At 53.5% G+C, this 17451-nt stretch overlaps 1 protein-coding gene across 2 annotated transcripts; it reads left to right on the top strand.

Moving 5' to 3' along the window:
• Nucleotides 1-866: 866 nt before the first annotated feature.
• Nucleotides 867-16264, top strand: EXTL1 (exostosin like glycosyltransferase 1). Of its 2 annotated transcripts, none has more exons than XM_080921302.1 (12): nt 867-912; nt 1660-2440; nt 7963-8053; nt 8259-8366; nt 9589-9708; nt 10341-10473; nt 10658-10764; nt 12085-12174; nt 12835-12921; nt 13449-13609; nt 14527-14695; nt 14838-16264. In XM_080921302.1, the coding sequence occupies exons 2-12, from the start codon at nt 1680-1682 to the stop codon at nt 15018-15020; spliced, it is 2010 nt and encodes a 669-aa protein (XP_080777428.1). In that variant the 5' UTR covers nt 867-912; nt 1660-1679; the 3' UTR covers nt 15021-16264. The 2 variants fall into 2 exon arrangements, with proteins under 2 accessions (XP_080777428.1, XP_080777427.1); XM_080921301.1 differs by having other exon boundaries at nt 867-1097.
• The last annotated feature ends 1187 nt before the right edge of the window (nt 16265-17451 follow it).

The following is a 17451-nucleotide window of genomic DNA, read 5'->3' as shown; positions in this document are numbered from 1 at the left end:
AGGGTGCTCACTGAGGCGAGAAAGTTTTACCTCACAAATCAGCAGACTTCCCTGGTCAACGGGAAGAACACCCCCACCAAGGGCTCTTCTAGGACCGACCTTAGCAACCCTCCAAGGAGGATACTGCTAATCCATTTTGTAAATGCAGATAGCCACTGGCCAGCTCCATTCAGGGGTCAGGGCCTGAGCAGTGGCCCCGTCAGGCCAGGCTCTGAGCGCAAATCTTCTCCTGAACACATCTAAGCTGGGTCACCTTAGGGAGAGTCAATCCCCTCTCTGAGCTTCGCTTTTCTCAATAGTAACAAAGACAAAAGATAAAAAGAGCTGGTGATGTAATTCAGCAATTGAACACGTGTCTAGTGTGCACAAAGCCCTGGGTTCTTCTGCTCCTAGCACCCCAAAATCGATTTTAAAAACATATAATGATAATAATAAAAAGGGGGAAAGGACAGATAAATGTCTACTTTGGATCATTGAGAAAGACCTTGAAGAGAAACAAACTGTCAATCCACGGCCACCGGTGAGGTGTGGTGCCCTCCTGACCGTTATTAATCTTCCAAAGCCAGGTGTGACGGCACAGACCTGGGGTCCGAGCACTCGGAGGTGAAGACAGATTGATGAGGAACATTGGCTGCAAGGTGGGTTTAAAACCCACCGGGTATACAGGAGGCACCTCCCAACCCCACCCCACCGCGTCTTAAAGCGAAAACGAAACAAAATGGTACCCCAGCAAGAGAGGACGCAAGGGGTTAAGTGGAGACCCTGCCTCCTAGCCAGGAGCCAATCAAAGCCGGCGGGGGCGGGGCCAGGCTGCCGCTGCCAAAGAGATCTGGACCGACCAGATAGATACCTTCTGGAATGGGACCTGGAGCTGCCGGCTGGACTTGTGGGGCAGGAGCAGGAATTCGGAGCGTAGGTCTTGTCCTCTGCCCTGTAACAGCTCCCAGCCGGAGGGTGCAGGGCAGCTGCCTGGGTTAGGGGTCATTGCTGGGGGAAAGAAGACCAGCACTCCGAATCTTCTCATCCCCCAGTCAGCAGACATGGGATGTACTCGGGCTCTAACTTCAGCCGGCTCTGGTGGCCCACATGGACACAAGGTCTATTTATAGTTCTGCCACAGAAGGCCAGCTACTAAGCACAGGGGTAGCCAGGGGTTTTCAAGGGCTGTTAGGGCAGAGGGAAGAGTGGGAGAGGCCAGCCAGTCCTGCTTTCTTCCACATCATCCTTATTCCTGGCCTCCCCCTACCCGCTACCCACCCCCCATGAACCCAGACAGTTCTCCATCGTCTGGCAGATAGCCTGCCTCTGGGTCAAGGGCAAGGTCAGGGGTGCAGCCCCTAGTGCAGATGGACACGCTCTTGTCGTTTGGGCAAGGGTTGCATCAGCCCAAGCAGTGGCCCAGGGCAGAGGCCCCGATGAGAGGGCAAAGGCTGGCTAGGTTGTGGGAAGGCAGAGGAAGAAGTCGGAGAGTGGGAAGGCAAATTTAGAAAGCCAGAGCCTGCCTGAACCCCCCACAAGGGGTCAGTCCCACAGGTGGCCAATGGTTGGTCGAACTTAGTGGCAAGAGTGCTAGACCAGAGGGGTGATTCCCAGCTCCTCTCTCCTGCCTGGGGTCACCTCTTTCCCCACCTGATACAGAAATTCCTAACTTCCTTCTAGCCCTAGCTGTGGGTGGCCACATGCTGTGGAGAAGAAAGTCCTTCTGGCTGGCACTGTCAGCCTTCTGGCTCCTCCTCATCCTCCTAGGAGTCTTCCCCCTTCGCCTGGCAGTGTCGCCCGGTCCTCTTCCAGGGCGCTCTCAGGGCTGGCCCCGCTGGCTGGATGCTGCCTTCCTACAGAGTTTCACCCAGGCTGAGACGAACCCAGAAGATGTCCAACAGCTCCCTAAAGTCTCCCGGGGGAGCAGCTGCACCTGGGGAGCCTGCTTTGACACCTCCAGATGTAAGGGAAAGGTCCTCAAGATCTTTGTACACTCCCCGGCTGGTCCGACCACTGAGGCACAGCGCAGGATCCTGGACTCCTTGGAAGGCTCTCGCTACTATGCACTTAGCCCAGCAGAGGCTTGCCTTCTCCTCCTCCTTCCCAGCCAGGACCGTAGAGGCGCATGCGGGCCCCTGCCTCCGAACTGGAACGGAGGCAGGAACCATCTGGTGCTCAGTCTCTATCCAGCCCCTTGCACCAGGCTGGGACAAGCGATGGTAGCTGAGGCTAGCCCCTCCTCGGACATCTTCCGACCAGGCTTCGATATAGCTCTCCCGTATCTCCCTGAAGCTCACCCACTGCAAGGTGGGGCTCCTGGCAGGCTGCTACAGCATAGTCCCCAGCCTGGGACCACCTTACTGGCGGTAGCAGAGGAGAAGGGCAGATGGCGTATCACAAGCACCCACGCCTCAGCCTGCCTCTGGGACAGGCACTGTGAGCAAGACCCTGGACCCCAGCAGTAAGTAAACCAACCTACTCTTGGGGAGCTGCTGAGTGGGAGGGAGTTCCTGAGTGGGAGGCGGCTGCAACAGGAGCAGGTCCAGAGGATGTAGTGAAGGGTTAAGATTGTCATCCTATCGGGACAAACCAGTCTCAGCCTCAGTAGGAGAGATGATAGGGTTAAGATGGCAGAGAGCAGACCTCCACCAAGACGGAATGATGACATCTCCAAGGGTGTGAAAGGCAGATTTTTGGAATTCTCCCTTGGGGATCTTAGAAACATTACAAGGCTGCCTCCCCCTCCCACCTCCTCCAGGCCTGGTATGCTGGTCCCTCCTACTCGAAGGTTTTATGTAACAGACATTTGTAAACTCCACATCGGTACTCCCATAAACAGTGGTGTGAGTAGGGGAGGTAGATCAGTCATGAGGTGTTTACCTGACAAACACAGAGACATGAGTTCAAGCCCCGCCCCACCCCCACCCCAGGAGACAGAACAGGAGGATCCCTAGAGTGCTTGGCCAACCAGCTCAGCCCAGTGGGTGAATTTCAGGATCACTGAGAGACCCTGAAGGTAGAGAGTTGGCTGAGTGGCTGAGTGGGCAAAGGCGCTTGGCACCAAGCCTGAGGGTTGGAGGGTTCTGTCCTCTGAGCCCACAAGTTAGAAAGAGAAGAGATTCCTGAAAATTGTCCTCTGACATCCACACATGGTCCAAGGCACATAGGTACCCCACCCACTCACAGAACTGAACAAGATACCCACCCTTAGTCTCTGGCACACACACACACACACACACACACACACACACACACACACACACGATAATGTATTATAAATTGCTGTCGCTAGGTGTCTGTAGACTAAAGATGATATACGTTAGGTAAAAACTTACCGGTGGCACCCGGCCAGAGTGAACACAGACTTGTCTGTCTTCGAAAGCTTCTGAGTGTTTAGCAAGAGTTGGGATCAGTCCTGTCACAGGCCTCAGGGGAGCCGCAGAGACTGGTCGCTGGTCCCAGCTGAAAACTGCTCCTGGGTCTAATTTTGGAGGTTAATCTCTCAAGGAAATAACAGCCTCTGGCTTTAGAGAGATTGCTTAGGTCAGATCTAAAGAACTTCCGACCTGTGGAATACTTTCGTAGACATAAGGAGATGGAGGTCTTGTGTGGCAGAGTTGTGCTGGGGCTCGCTAGAGGTGGTGAAGCTGGTCACTCCTGATGACCGAACACTTATGTGTCCAGCAAGTCAACCGTCACCGTCCAAGGTTGTACAGGCTGTGGACCCCATGTCCCTAGAGTTTATGGTCCCCTTGGCTTCTCTCTTTCTCAGCTTCCTGTGGTCTCCCTCCCAGTTCTCCAACATAGCTATTCTGAGCTCAGCTTCCCCCAGGACTCCCTCCCCTGGCTAAGCTCCAGTTCTGCTAGTGCTTGAGGCTCTGGGGAATCTGTAGGAAAAGCCTGTGCCCTGTCATCCCCACCCCCCACCTCTACCCTACCCCTCACCCCCACCCCACCCCACCCCTGCCAGCCCTTCTGGAGACTAGAGAAGTTAGAGCTCTTCAGACCCAAAGACGGACAGGAACTCTCCTGTGACTAGAAACAGTAGTCTTAGAAACTTACTATTGCTGTTGGTGGTCATCTTTGCGTGTGTGTGTGTGTGTGTGTGTGTGTGTGTGTGTGTGTGTGTCTGGGTTACTATGGCCTGTCCCCAGGGCCATGTGCATGCTGGGCAGGTTACAGTACCACTGAACTGTGCACTCACTGGCTCTGGAGGTCCCTTTTTGGGCTAACTGTGGTTATTCCTGGTGTACTGATACTTTGTGATTACTATATATAGATACTTTATGTTGTTGGGTTTTCCTCTGTTTTTTCCTGGCCCACCTGGAAAGCTCAGGGTAGACTGGGCTGGCTTGGAGCCTGCAGTAGTTCTGCTGCCTTTGCATCGTGTGTGTGTGTGTGTGTGTGTGTGTGTGTGTGTGTGTGTGTGTGTGTGTGGTGGTAATGGTTGTGGTATAAGAGTTACAGGTGTGTGCCCCTCCCTTCTGCTCTGAGCAGCATTTCCCATGATGCCTTTCTTTCCAAGGTATGCTGCGTGGTAGTCTTTCATTGCCTTCAGTTTCTCAGAAGTGCTTGGCAGCTGCCTGGGCCAGACAGCATAGGGGTAGGGTGATAGAGGGAGGCCAGCCCCAGAAGACAGCCCGAATGAAGAAGCAGTGACTAGAAAAAGGGCTACTTCAGTCCCCGCCACTGTCCCACATTCTGGCTGGCAGGCAGGTAGCCGTGGTGGAGGCTCTCCAGGGGAAGGTGCGGTACCTACCTTCCTCAAGTATCGCTGATTCTCCCAGCATCCTCCACAGGAGACCTCAGTCTCCAGCCCAGAGCACAGGGCATCATAGGCGGGGGATGTCTGGGGCCCTTGCTATTGATTCAGGAAGCACTCAGAAGCTGGAGTGGCATTGGGACGGTTGGAGTCTAAACTGTACTTGGCTCCGAGAAGCCAGTGTTTTCCACATTGGTTGAATAGGTTCCTGTTGCACTGGAATAAGCGCCCACCCACTTAAATCACAATTTCTTTAGTTTTATGAATAGGTGATTCATTCGTGAATGAAGGATCCCAATGATACAAAGGAGTATACAGTCAAAAGTCCCCCTCCCACCTGGCTTGGCCACCCAGGTTTCCTTCCTTCCTTTGAGCACCGGTCTCAGCCTCTCGGTGTCTTGCTTTTCTGGGGAGCTCTGGACAGCCAGGGTACATGTACCCCTACATACCTCTTCTTTTTTGTCTGGATTTTTCTAGACGGGGTCTCTTACAGCCCAGAGTGCATGAAAATGACCCTGAGCTCCCATCTTCCTGCCTCCACCCAAGTACTGAGATTTCAAGCACGTGGCCACCGTGTCCGGCTCCGTTTCCATTTTAAAATTTCTGTACCTGCCTGTGGTGTGCATACAAGCATGCCAGCTTACATGTATGCGGCCACACGTGTGGGGGCATACATGTGCACATATGTGAACATGCATGGGAAGCCCAAAGTTGATGGCCGATTCTTCGGTCACTGCCTACCTCATACACTGAAGCAGGGTCTCTCACCTGAACCCAGAGCTTACCTGTTCACTTAGTCTAGCTAATCAGACCCAAGAGACCTCATCTCCATAGACCTCACGTTGAGATGGGTTTAGCCAGACACTGGGGAATCCAGAGTCTAGGCTCTTAAAAATTATGTTTTTAGAACTGGACAGTGGCGGCAAACACCTTTAATCCGAGGCAGGTGGATCTCTAAGTTTGGAGGCCAGCTTGGTCTACAAAGGGAGCTCCAGGACAGCCAGGGTTATGTAGAGAAACCCTGCCTTGAGAAAAAAAGCAACATCTTTTATTTATTGTTTTATTGTTTTATGGGTGTGTGTGTGTGTGTGTGTGTGTGTGTGTGTGAGAGAGAGAGAGAGAGAGAGAGAGAGAGAGAGAAAGGACAAAGTTATGGGTTGGTTGTCTCTCTCCATCTTTTCATGGGTCCATGAATCTCAGACTTCTGTAGACCAGGCTGGCCTTGAACTCAGAGATCCACCTGCCTCTGCCTCCTGAGTGCAGGGATTAGAGGTGTTCCACCATTCCTGACAATCTCTCTCATTTTGAATGTAAATCGAGTTTCCGTGTTCCTGCTCCCAACCCTTGGATGATATGTGGAGCCCAGGGACACCTTGAGAGCACCGGAAGGCAGCTTCAAATGAAAACGTCTGAATGCGTAGGTGAAAGAAAGCGTTTTGATACATAACTGTATTTGTTTTTGTTTCGACACAGTAGCTAAATATATTTTTAAATATTTTTAAATATAAAATTTCCCTCCAGGGCAGGAGTAATGGCAAAGGTTAAAGTAATGGCCTAGGACCCACAGAAATCAATGTGGCTCTGCCACAGCCAGGCCCTTGTGAACCCCATGACCGTGGGCAAAGCATGACTTTCCCCCTGGGCTCTGAGACCCTAGGCCTATGGTGCGCACCTTAAACAGCAGAACATCTTTGGACTTCTTGGCGGTCAGCACACAGAGACACAGGTTTCCTCTGTAACTCTCCTGAGCCCCACGTAGCCGCTCGTTCAACCTCTGCCTACCATCTCCCACAAACCCCCAGCTCCCTCCATCCTGGTACATCAGGGGTGTACCGGTAAGCAGAGGGAGGCTCAGATTCTGATCTAATTCAAAGCTAAGCATGGCTTCAGGTCTCTTTTCCCTCGCTGTCAGATAGGATAATACAGCAGTGGTCTCCTTCTCGGGGATCTGCTGTGAGAACGACCTTCATACAGAGAAAGCGCTTAGAACCGTGCCAAGAGTGGTGGTTAGCTGGGATATCAAGGAGGGCTTCCTGGAGAAGGTGCTCTGCAGCCTGGTCTCTGCAGCAGAGCAAAAGGAATTCCCCCAAGTAGGTGAGGCAGAGGCTATGCATAGGAGAGTTAAAGGAGAGCTAAAGGCTAAGGGGTACCGTCTGTAGAGTGGGCCCTGTTTCTCTCTGTGGGTTCCCTGGAGTCTTCAGTTAGGGCCTTTTAGTTCCTTATCGCTAACTGGAGGGAGCTGGAGCTGCCTGGCCAGTGCTGTAGATTTTGATGTGATGGGGGCGGGGTGAAGTTTGTTTTGTGGTTCCTTTCGGAGGCTCCAGGTACACCCCTGGACATGTCCCTCATGGTGGCTGAAATAACCGGGGGTTGGAATTGGTCCAACTTAGTTCTAACCACAGCCAGGTCCCTCTCCTTAAGACTCAGATTCCCCAACTGTTCAGAGGCACCAGGATACTCCCAGATCTGTCTGCTGGAGGTCAGAGCAGAGAGCAGCTCAGGGGGGTCTTGGGTGGTCCTCTTCACGCACCTCACTAAGAATTGTGTGCACCCACGGGTCCCTCTGGCCCTTTTTTCCCCAGATGCATGATGGGCATCGGTTCCCTGGACTGGCAGTTCCAGAGAGGTGGTTCTGAGGGGGTTGTGGCTCTGGGACCTCCTTCCCAGAATCTCTGCCACAACCTGGTCCTGGGGCTGAGGCTGGGGGAGGAGCAGGGGGAACAGAGGAGGCCTGTCCTCCAACACAGGGCTGCGGGCAAGAGCTTCCTGTGCTGTTCCAGGCTGGAGGCCCAGCCCACCTCAGCACAGAGAAGCCTTTCATGGCTGGGCTACCAGTGCGGGAGAGCGGAGTATGGGGGTCACTCAGGTGAGGGCTGCCTAGGCCAGAGTAGAAGTGGAAGGAAGGACATGAGATCCAGGCACCCCCATTTTGCAGATGAGAGAACTGAGGTACAAGGAAGAAAAGGGAGATGCCGCGGTCCAGCAGGGCAGAGACGGAGCTAGCAGGCAGGGTGTCTGCATCCCGGTGGAGCAGGGAACAGAGAGGCCGGGTCCTTGTTCTTGGTTATGCCTGTCAGTGTGTGGCTGTGTGTCTGAGGACACAGTGGGGTCAACAGAGGGAATGTCACTGTAAGGTGCCAAGGGCCACTAGAGCTGCCGTAGATGATGAGGGGCAGGTGTCTCAGGCTCCTGTTTCCAGGGACCTTCCTGTACTTTCTCAGGACCTACCCAGGAGAGACACTTCCCAATGCCACCTTCTGCCTCATTCCTGGCCACCGATCTGCCACCTCCTGCTTTCTCCAAGCCCTTCAGGTACACCCCAATTTGGGTATCCCCCAGCCTCTCTACCTCTGCCCTTGAGTTAGCAGGAAATACTGGGCACATGCACATAGAAAGGAGGTTCCCTGTCCCCCACAATACTGTCCTGTCCCTTAACAGAGGGGGGGCTACTGGTGACCTGGGGTGGTGGTAAGTGTGTTCCAGGGCTGGGCTCCCCAATGACTGCCCTGCCCCCCAGGCCGGCTGCATCCCTGTTCTCCTCAGCCCCCGCTGGGAGCTGCCTTTCTCTGAAGTCATCGACTGGACCAAGGCAGCCATCATTGCTGACGAGAGGCTCCCGCTGCAGGTAGCTCAGGGTCTTCCTCATGGTGGGAGGCACGTCAGGGGAGGGACCCCAGGATCTCGGCCCCCTTCTAGTAGTCATAGTATATCTATTCCCTCCCTCTGGGGCTCTCATGGATGTAGATGAAGGTGAGAGCCTCTGGAGGGTGCTGAGAACAGTTGAAAGCCACTTTCTGCCTCAGTTTCCCCATCTGTACAATAGGATAATTTAGATCTGTGGGGCTCAGCTGGTAGGAAAGAAATAGATAAGAAGCCAGGGTTCTTCCATATGATGAAAGGAAAGTTGCCCAGGCCTGAAGAATCTGTGTAAGCTGCTATGAAAAATCTGGGGCACTGCAGGGAGGGAGGCAGGCAGGAAATTGAGCAACAGCCGTCCTTTAACTGGGGTTCCACCCCTACAATCCCAACAAAAGGGCATAGGAGGCAGGAGCTCAGGAATTCAAGGTCATTTTCAACTACATAACAGTTGTGAGACCAGCCTGGGATACTCTAAAAAGAAACAGACACAGGAACATGCATGTGCTTACACACACACACACACACACACACAGTGCTACCACCATCCATTCAGACAAGTCTCCACATGGTCTAAGCACTAAATGGACATTTTCTAGTTGAGTCTTTACAACCACATGCGAGGGAGATGCTTTAATGCACCCATTCCACAGACTGGAAAACTGAGGCTGGAGGCTTCCTATCAGCTACTGTCGGCCCTCTCTCCTCTTCACCTTGGTATTTTGGATAGGGTCTCATGTAGCCCGTGCTGACCTCAGACTCCCTATGCAGCTCAGAATATCTTGAACTTGTGACCTGCCTGCCTCCAGCTCCCCAATGCTGTGATTACAGGCATGTGCCAATGGTGATGGTTTATATGGCGCTGGAAAGCAAGCCCAGGGCTTTGTCCATGCTGTGCTGTGTTGGCTCTTTCTCAACTGAACGACATCGCCAGCTACCCCTTCCTTCCTTTTGTTTGTTTCTAAAACAAGGTCTCTTCCCTATGTAGCCCAGGCTGGTCTTGAACTCAAGATCCCCCTGTCTCAGCCTCCTGGGTGGCAGGATTTACAGGTATGTGCCACCTCACAGTGTCACCTAAAACCTTGAACACATGGTGCACATCACTAGAAGCTTCCAGATCCCCGAGCTCTGGGATGAGCCTTCTCCTAACCAGGGTCAGTCAGGAGGCTGGACCCCAGGCCTCCTCTCTTTCTCCCTCTCTGTGCCTCCAGGTCCTGGCTGCCCTCCGTGAAATGCTCCCTTCTCGGGTTCTCGCCCTGCGTCAGCAGACCCAGTTTCTGTGGACCGCCTACTTCTCCTCAGTGGAAAAAGTCATCCACACCACCCTAGAGGTGAGGGGGCTTCACGCGCAGGGGCCCGGGTTCCCCTCAGCCTTCCTTCTCTCCATCTTTCTAGACGTCTCTCCCCTCTGTGTGCTTCCTCCCGGATGCAATAGGGAAGGACCTGTGGTGAAACTGTGTGATCTTGGGCCCATGTTTTTCTCCAATCTTGGACTTTCCCTTGTCTCTGGGGGCCACCGAGGCATGTGCTCACTGGCAGAAGCAATCCGGGGCGCTGGGTTCCAGGTCCTGAGAGAATGGCGTCACCCCATAGTTGTGTCTATGGCAGTGAGGAAAGGAAGAAAAGCCATGAGTCTGTCACCTCATTCCCACTATGGAAGTCGCCTCTTCCGGCCTCTAGCTACTCCGCTAACTGGCTCTGTGCCCAAGTCCCTCTCCTAGAAGCCTGAAGGAAAAGGTGTGGGGCTAAATGCCCCTGGTAGTTATCTCCGCCCACACCTCTCTCCGCAGGCCCCGCCTCTCCGCAGGCCCCGCCTCTCCTCAAGCCCCGCCTCTCCGCAGGCCCCGCCTCTCCTCAAGCCCCGCCTCTCAGGATCTGCCCTTCCTAAGCACAATCGCATAATCGGCTGTCTGAACCCCACACACTAGCTACTCCCCCTGCAAGCCACTTTCTGTTTCCACAGATCATTCAGGACCGGATCTGGGGTGCATCAGCTCACCCCTCACTGATGTGGAATAGCTCTCCGGGGGCACTCCTGGCTCTGCCCACTTTTTCCACGAGCCTTCAAGACTTCCCCTTTTATCATCTGCAACTGGGTATGTCCTGGGGGTCGGACAACTTGAGGTAACCTCAGCTTTCCCCACATTTATTCCAGCTTCATCTGCAGATAGATAGTTGCTCAAACTCAGTCTCTTCTGGTTCTTTGGGGTCTCACAACAAAGGTCACTCTCCAAGGGGCCACACCTTCCCCCTCCTAACACCGGTGTGTCCTTTCTCCAGGCTCCAGCCCGGGGAGCAGTTTCAGCGCCATGATCTGGGCGGGGTCCTCTGAAGAGTCCCTGCTGAAACTCATTCAGGAGGTGGCAGGTTCCCAGCACTGTGCCCAGGTCTGCACCCCCCCCCCCCATAGCAGGGGTTCTAGGATCCAGGATGAATGCAAAGAACAGAGCAAGGCCCTAGATGACCGACCACACATCTGGGGGAAGGCACAGGGGCCGTTTCCAAAGATTCTTGCTGACTTCAAGTCCCAGGTTTCTTGTTCTTTCTCCAAACACAGTCAGAATTGGTGAAGCCCTTAGAGAGCTGGTGCTTCTGGTGAGGCTGGAGAAAGAAGCATTCATTCATTCATTCATTCATTCATTCATTCAATGGTCACTTTGGGGCCAGGCCTGGGGCTTCAAGTGCATGAGGACTCCTCCCCATGATTCATAATGCCAGCGGATTTTAGTACCAACCCTGTCCAGTCTCACTTCCAGAGAACTCGGGTTGCTAGTTATGGTCACTCATGTTTGTAATTCCAGTCTTTGAGCTGAGGCATGAAGAAAGCAGAGATGGAGGCAGGCTAGCCCTCAGGCCACACAGTGAGATTAGGCCAGCTGAGATTACATAACAAGAACCTGTCTCAAAAACAATAAGATCAAATAAAACAATAAACAAACAAAAACAGGGGTAGAGAAACAGCTCATTGGTTAAGACCTGTTATCTCAGGGGACCCAGGTTCAGCTGCCAGCACCCACACGACAGCTCACAACCATCAGTGACTCCAGGTTGGCTCTCAGGGGGTTGCCAGGCCAAGGTGCAGGGGAACCTCTGTAGATGAGGTGTGGGCTGGGCAGGAAATGACAAGGAGAACGTAGGCCTCAGAGGGCAGGTGGGGGTTGTGCCCAAAGTCAGAGCCCAGTGTAGTGACACATGGCTTTAGTCACTGTACACTGGACATGGAGGCAGACTGTGAATTCAAGGCCAGGCAGGCTCACCTGGTTACTTCTAAGACATCCAGAGCTACACAGAGAGAGCCTGTCTCAATAAATAAATCCATCAATTAAAATAAAATCAGAACCTAGTCTAGGGCAACCACACTAAAAAAAAAAAAAAAAAAAAAAAAAAAAAAAAAATTACTCTTGAGACAGTCTTATTATTTAATCCTGGTTAGCCCTGAACTCAGAGATCTGCTTCCCTCTGCCTCCCAAATGCTAGGATTACAGGCACGCACCAACACCCCGGGTTCAGCCAGAACTCTGGCCTGTCATAAGACCAGAGGCAAAACCAAAGGTGGTAATGAAGGGGCAGGGATCCCACACACCCCTCTTGTGTGCTCTTGTGTGTGCATAAATAGCTGCTCCCTGTGCTCCATCTACCCTAAGAAGAGCAGCCCTGAGGACTCCCGTTCTAATCCCAGACTACAAACAAGTTCCCTCTCTTCCCAGATCCTGATCCTCTGGAACAGTGAGAAGCCACCCCCTGACAGGTGGCCAGAGACAGCAGTGCCCCCAACAGTCATTGAAGGACACAGGAAGGTAAGCAAGAGGATCCTCTGGGGATCAGGGAGGGCAGCCATAGGATGTTTGGAGCCAAACTGGAGTTCTAAAGGGGTCTGAAGAAATCAGGCCATGGGTTCTAGCAGTGGGTCTGATTGGGATGATGCTCTTTCACTAGAGGAAGGCTCAGTGGTACAGATTAGCCTGCTAGGTACAGGGTCCCGGGGTCCAAATTTCCAGCAGCATGAACACCCTTTTCTCCCTGGCCCTAAAGAATACACTTCTAGAGCACTGGAGTTCCTGTGATGTGGGAGACAGAAGGCAGTGTGGATGTCCCTGATAAGGGGTGGGGAGAAATGTAGGCTCATGGAGAAATACCGGAGAGGGCCGGCGTACTGCACTAAGAAGGGGTGGGACCTGGGAACTTGGGCAACGGCACCTCATGCACCACATGCTGGTTGTATCCAAGTCTGATTCTTTCAAATAATTGATCCGGGGTTAATAAGAGTGAAATACTGGTAGAGAGAATTTGGCCTTTAGAGCCAAAGGGGAAACTGTAATCTAGGCTTGTGGGCAGGCTTCTGTATTCCTGGCTCCCTCTTCTACACCCCTATCTGAAGGGTTCATACTGGGGGTGGGGAGTGTTGAGAGGTGGTTCCCATGGCTGAGTCGCCCTAAGCTCCCTCTGTCCCACCACAGGTCAGCGACCGGTTCTTCCCATATAGTAACATCAGCACCAATGTCATCCTCAGCCTTGATGCTCAAAGTACTCTTTCTACCAGTGAGGTGAGGACCGGGCCCAGGAGATGTCGGGTATGATGTGAACGGAGCCGGAGGTCACTGCAGCCCCTCAGGTTCCCCTGCCCTGAGCTCCACAGAGGGCTCCTGGCTGGACAGGTTTCCTCCAAGTCCACCTAGAAACACTCGCCTTAAACTTCTAGTAAAACATCAAGTAATTCATAGCCAGGCAATGGTGCACGCCTTTAATCCCAGAACTCGGGAAGCAAAGGCAGGTGGACCTCTGTGAGTTCGAGACCAGCCCGGTCTACAGCGCAAGTTCTGGGTCAGCCAGAGCTGCACCAAAAAAAACCCCTGTCTCAAAAACAAAACAAACAAACAAACAAAAACCAAAAAAAAAAAAAAAAAAAAAACCCAAAACAACAATCAAAAAATAAGGACTTCAAGCAATGCTTTGATCCCCTGTGCTCCTCGCCCTTCGCCAACCTTTGTCAGCCAGGCCGGTCTCGCCACCTTAGGTTATAAGGATTTTGGTCAGGAAACCCCTCCTCACAGCTCACCCCTTCCTTCTGCAGGTGGACTTTGCCTTTGGGGTGTGGAGAAGCTTTCCTGAACGCATGGTGGGCTTTGTGACGGGAAGCCACTTATGGGATGAGGCCCGGGGTGGCTGGGGCTACGGTGCTGAGATGGCCAATGAATTCTCCATGGTCCTGACCACGGCCGCCTTCTACCACAGGTACGAACATTGGCCCCAGAGCAGGGAAGAAGGGTGGGAGGCTACAGCCCTGACCTGGAGCAGGCGGGATCCTCATCTCCAATTGGCTTTTTGCGTTTTGAAACATGATGTCTCGGAGCTGGGCTGTAGCTCAGTTGGTAAGAGCGCTTGTCTAGCACATGGGTTCTGACCTTAACTCCGAATAGGTCAAAACTGGGCGTGATAGCACACATCCGTAATCCAAGCACTGGTCCTGTGGAAACGGGGACATGGGGTTCAAGGTCACAGTCAGCTGGGTAGCAAGTTTGAGGTCAGCCCCAGGGAACATGGGATTCTGATTGGAGACAGAGCCTCCCTGTGTAACCCAAGCTGACCTCAGGTGTGTGATTTTCTGTTTCTGTCTCCCAAGTGCCGAGCTTACAGGACCGGTCCCCACCAGACCTGCCTTCTGGGGCCTCTGGAAAGTGATTCTTTAATCTGTTAAGACCTCGTGTGTGTATCATGGAATTTTTTGTAGGTTTTTACCTGGGCTCCGCACGGCACTCTCAGAATAGAGGATAACCCTCACGTGTGCAGAGTAGGTCTAGCTTGTACACTGTCTCCCTGAAGCTGGTCTTTGGGAAGCCATGTTTGGTGGCTTTGGAACCACCTAGAACTCCCCCTGCCAAGGGGGTCTGGCTCTGTCAGAGTTCAGACTAGGAAGAACAGAAAGAGGGTCCCAAGGAGGTACTGGAGGGATACACCCCCAAAATCACAGGGCACTTGGAGAGTGGGTCATGCCCAGGATGGGAGCACCCTGTGAGTAGAGCTAGCAGGTGGGGTTCAGGTCTTGGAACTTGGGGTCTGGGGTCAAAGGAAGGAAAATGGATCCTGCCTGCAGCCTCTTCCTGTCCCCCTGACCCCCCACCCCCGCCTAACACTTACCACGTATCTTACAGGTACTACCAAACTCTCTTCACCCACTACCTGCCTAAGGCACTCAGGACCATAGCTGATGAGACTCCCGCCTGTGTTGACATCCTGATGAACTTCCTGGTAGCCACCGTCACCAAACTGCCCCCTATCAAGGTGCCTTATGGCAGACAGCACCAGGAGGCTGCACCAATGGTGAGGCAACTCAAGGGACTGGTCAACACCAGAAAGTGCGGGATGGAGACGGAAAAGAGGGTGGAGTCTCTTCAGGCTCTAATCCAAGCCTTGTTGCAGCAGCGTGAGTAACCTCACAGCAGGTTTCCCTCTCACCTCTTAGGCTTCTGAGGGTCCAAGACCTGTGCCGGAGCCTCAGCCCCAGGATCAGGACTGCATCAACCGCTTAGCAGCAGGGTTCGGCCACATGCCCCTGGTTTCCTCTCGAGTGCGTCTGGACCCGGTGCTGTTCAAGGACCCGGTGTCTGTGCAACGCAAGAAGTACCGCAGTTTAGAGAAGCCCTAGGCGAGGGCTGCCGGCTGGACACGAGGGAACCATCTGAGACGGATCAAAGCCCTGTCCTGGTTGACCAGTCACGACTGGGATGGGAGCCGAGACCCTGGACCTTCTCCGGCTGCGGTGGGGTCTCGTTTGGCACTTTTCACACAGGCCTGTGCACAGGCTGATTCCGTTCCCTAATAGGTCTTTCTCTGCATCTCTGCCTGGTCCATGTCTGACCCGCACTCACTTCCTTGGTGGTCTCGAAGTCCTCGCAGGACTCACACTGAGTGGCCTTGAGCATACCACCCAGCCCCAGGACCGGCCTGCGAGCTCGGGAGGGCGGGTCCTGTCCTCCTCTCTTGGGTCTGGCAGGTGCATTGTAAATATTTGAGCAATAGCTCCAAGAGTGTTAACTGGTCGCCAGCGTGGTGTAACGCGGGCAGAATGTGCAGGAGACGAAACGCTGTCCCTTACCCTGGAGTCCACGTAGAAAGCAGACACCAGGATTGCCAAGCTCAATCAAGCATGAACAAAGAGGCCAGAAGTCAGAGATAACCAGAGGATAGGGTGTTCCGTGCCAGCCTCACGGCAGACACAGGATCTTAGGTGACCAAAATTGCACCACCAATATTGACCACTAGAGGTCAGCTGCTGCACTGCTCTCCCTCCAAAGGAAAAGGGCTTGGTTTTGCTTTTAAAGTTTTGTTTTTCAAGTCAGGGTTTCTCTGAATAGTCCTGGCTGTCCTGGAACTCACTCTGTATGTCAGGCTGGCCTCAAATGCACAAAGATCCACCTGCCTTTCGCTTCCCGAGTGCTGAGAGTAAATTCATGCACTACTTGACCTGGATGCTTCTTGAACTTTGAGGGTCAGGGGAGGAGGAGGCGAGACAAGGTCCGGGTCTGTAACCCAGGCTGGCCTGGAACTCACAGCAGCCTTACTGCCTCACTTTCCCAAGGGATAGAATTACAGGCGTGAGCCACAATACCTGACTGAAACGGAGTTATAAGGACTGCGGATAAAATGACGAACTGAGGGTCCACTGGTGTGTGCAGACCCCAGGATGAGAACCTGGGAGGAATATGATAGAACTCCACTTTGGCCTGCGCACTTGGTGCTCGGGCTGTCGGCAGATAAGTCGCGAGGAAGAGGGCTGTCCTCAGCGTCCTGTAGGTGAGAGTCGGGGAGGGGAGGCAACTTTTCCTGGGTTCATCCACCTGGAACTGGAATTATCGCTTCCGAAATAAAGCACGTGTCCTTGCCCACTCACGCTCGGGACTATAAATACCCTTCCAGCAGCTGCACCGCGTGGCGGGGCGCTCAGGGTAAACAGGGGGCGTGGTGTGGAACTGGGGTGACTCCAGACGGTGAGGGCGGGGGGGGGGGGGTCTAACCCAGTCCAAGGTATCAGGTGTTTTCCTTCTTTGATGCCTTCGGCCGCTGTGGAAACTCCCGTGACTAGGTTACTGGCTGGAACAGGCTGTCCCCTGAGGCCTCCTACCCCCTTTCTCCAACTTCACTCCTGGCCCCTGTATGACTCAGGTCTTTCCTGGAGCCTGTCACAGCTGGGTGTGGAAAGCCGGTAGTCTAATGGAAGCTGGGAGCTGTCAGATGCTTTGAGGTGCAAGGTGGGGGGAGGGGACGGACTGGAGATTAAAGTGGGGGGGGAGGTGGCCTGGCGCAGGGTCAAGAACAGAGGGTGAGAGGCCTCACACAGCTGCAGTCTAGGTAGACTGCCAAAGATGGAAAGGGCACCCGGTGCCAGGGCCAGCCTGGGAACAGAAGGCACCTTTGCAGTGGTGGCTTGGACACCCAGGACGTTGGGATGGTTGTGCCTTTGTGAAAGGCATTGCTGGATTCAGGACTCACACTGTGCTAAACAGTCAGCCCAAGGCAGGTCTGCTGTAATTAGCCCAGGGATGAGGGGTATCTGTCTCACACCAGCTGTGGGACTTAGCCTCTCTGAACCTTCCTTTTCTCATCTATAAAAATGAAAGTTGGGGGGGAGGGCTTGCAAAGGACCCTTCCTAGGTGCCTAGCTCCCACATTGGATGGCACACAGACATCTATAACTCCTATTCAGGAGATCCAACTCCCTCTTCTGGCTTCTGTAGGCACCCACACTTGTGGCTCACATACAGATAACTCTTTGTGCACACACACACAATTTAAAAGGAAGAAGAGGGTCTGGTAGCTGGTGTCCCAACACTCAGGAGGCAGGGGTAGGGGCAGGAGACCCTCTGAAAGTCCCGGGTGACATCTCTTGAGAGGTATAAGGTTGTGGCACACTAATGCTCTACCAGAATCCCGGGGCTGGTGGAGGCTGAGGGTGGGCATTTGATTTCTTGAAACTGAAGGAGTGAATGTTCCCTGACCCTCAATAAATGTGCCAGTGCTGGAAAGGAGAGAAGTTCAAAGGCAAGGAGACCAGGGGTGGTGCATGGTACACACTGGGA

Source organism: Micromys minutus (assembly GCF_963924665.1).
Source record: "Micromys minutus genome assembly, chromosome: 9".
NCBI lineage: Eukaryota > Metazoa > Chordata > Mammalia > Rodentia > Muridae > Micromys > Micromys minutus.
The sequence above is the reverse complement of the archived record's forward strand: the minus strand, read 5'-3'. Positions and strand labels throughout refer to the sequence as shown.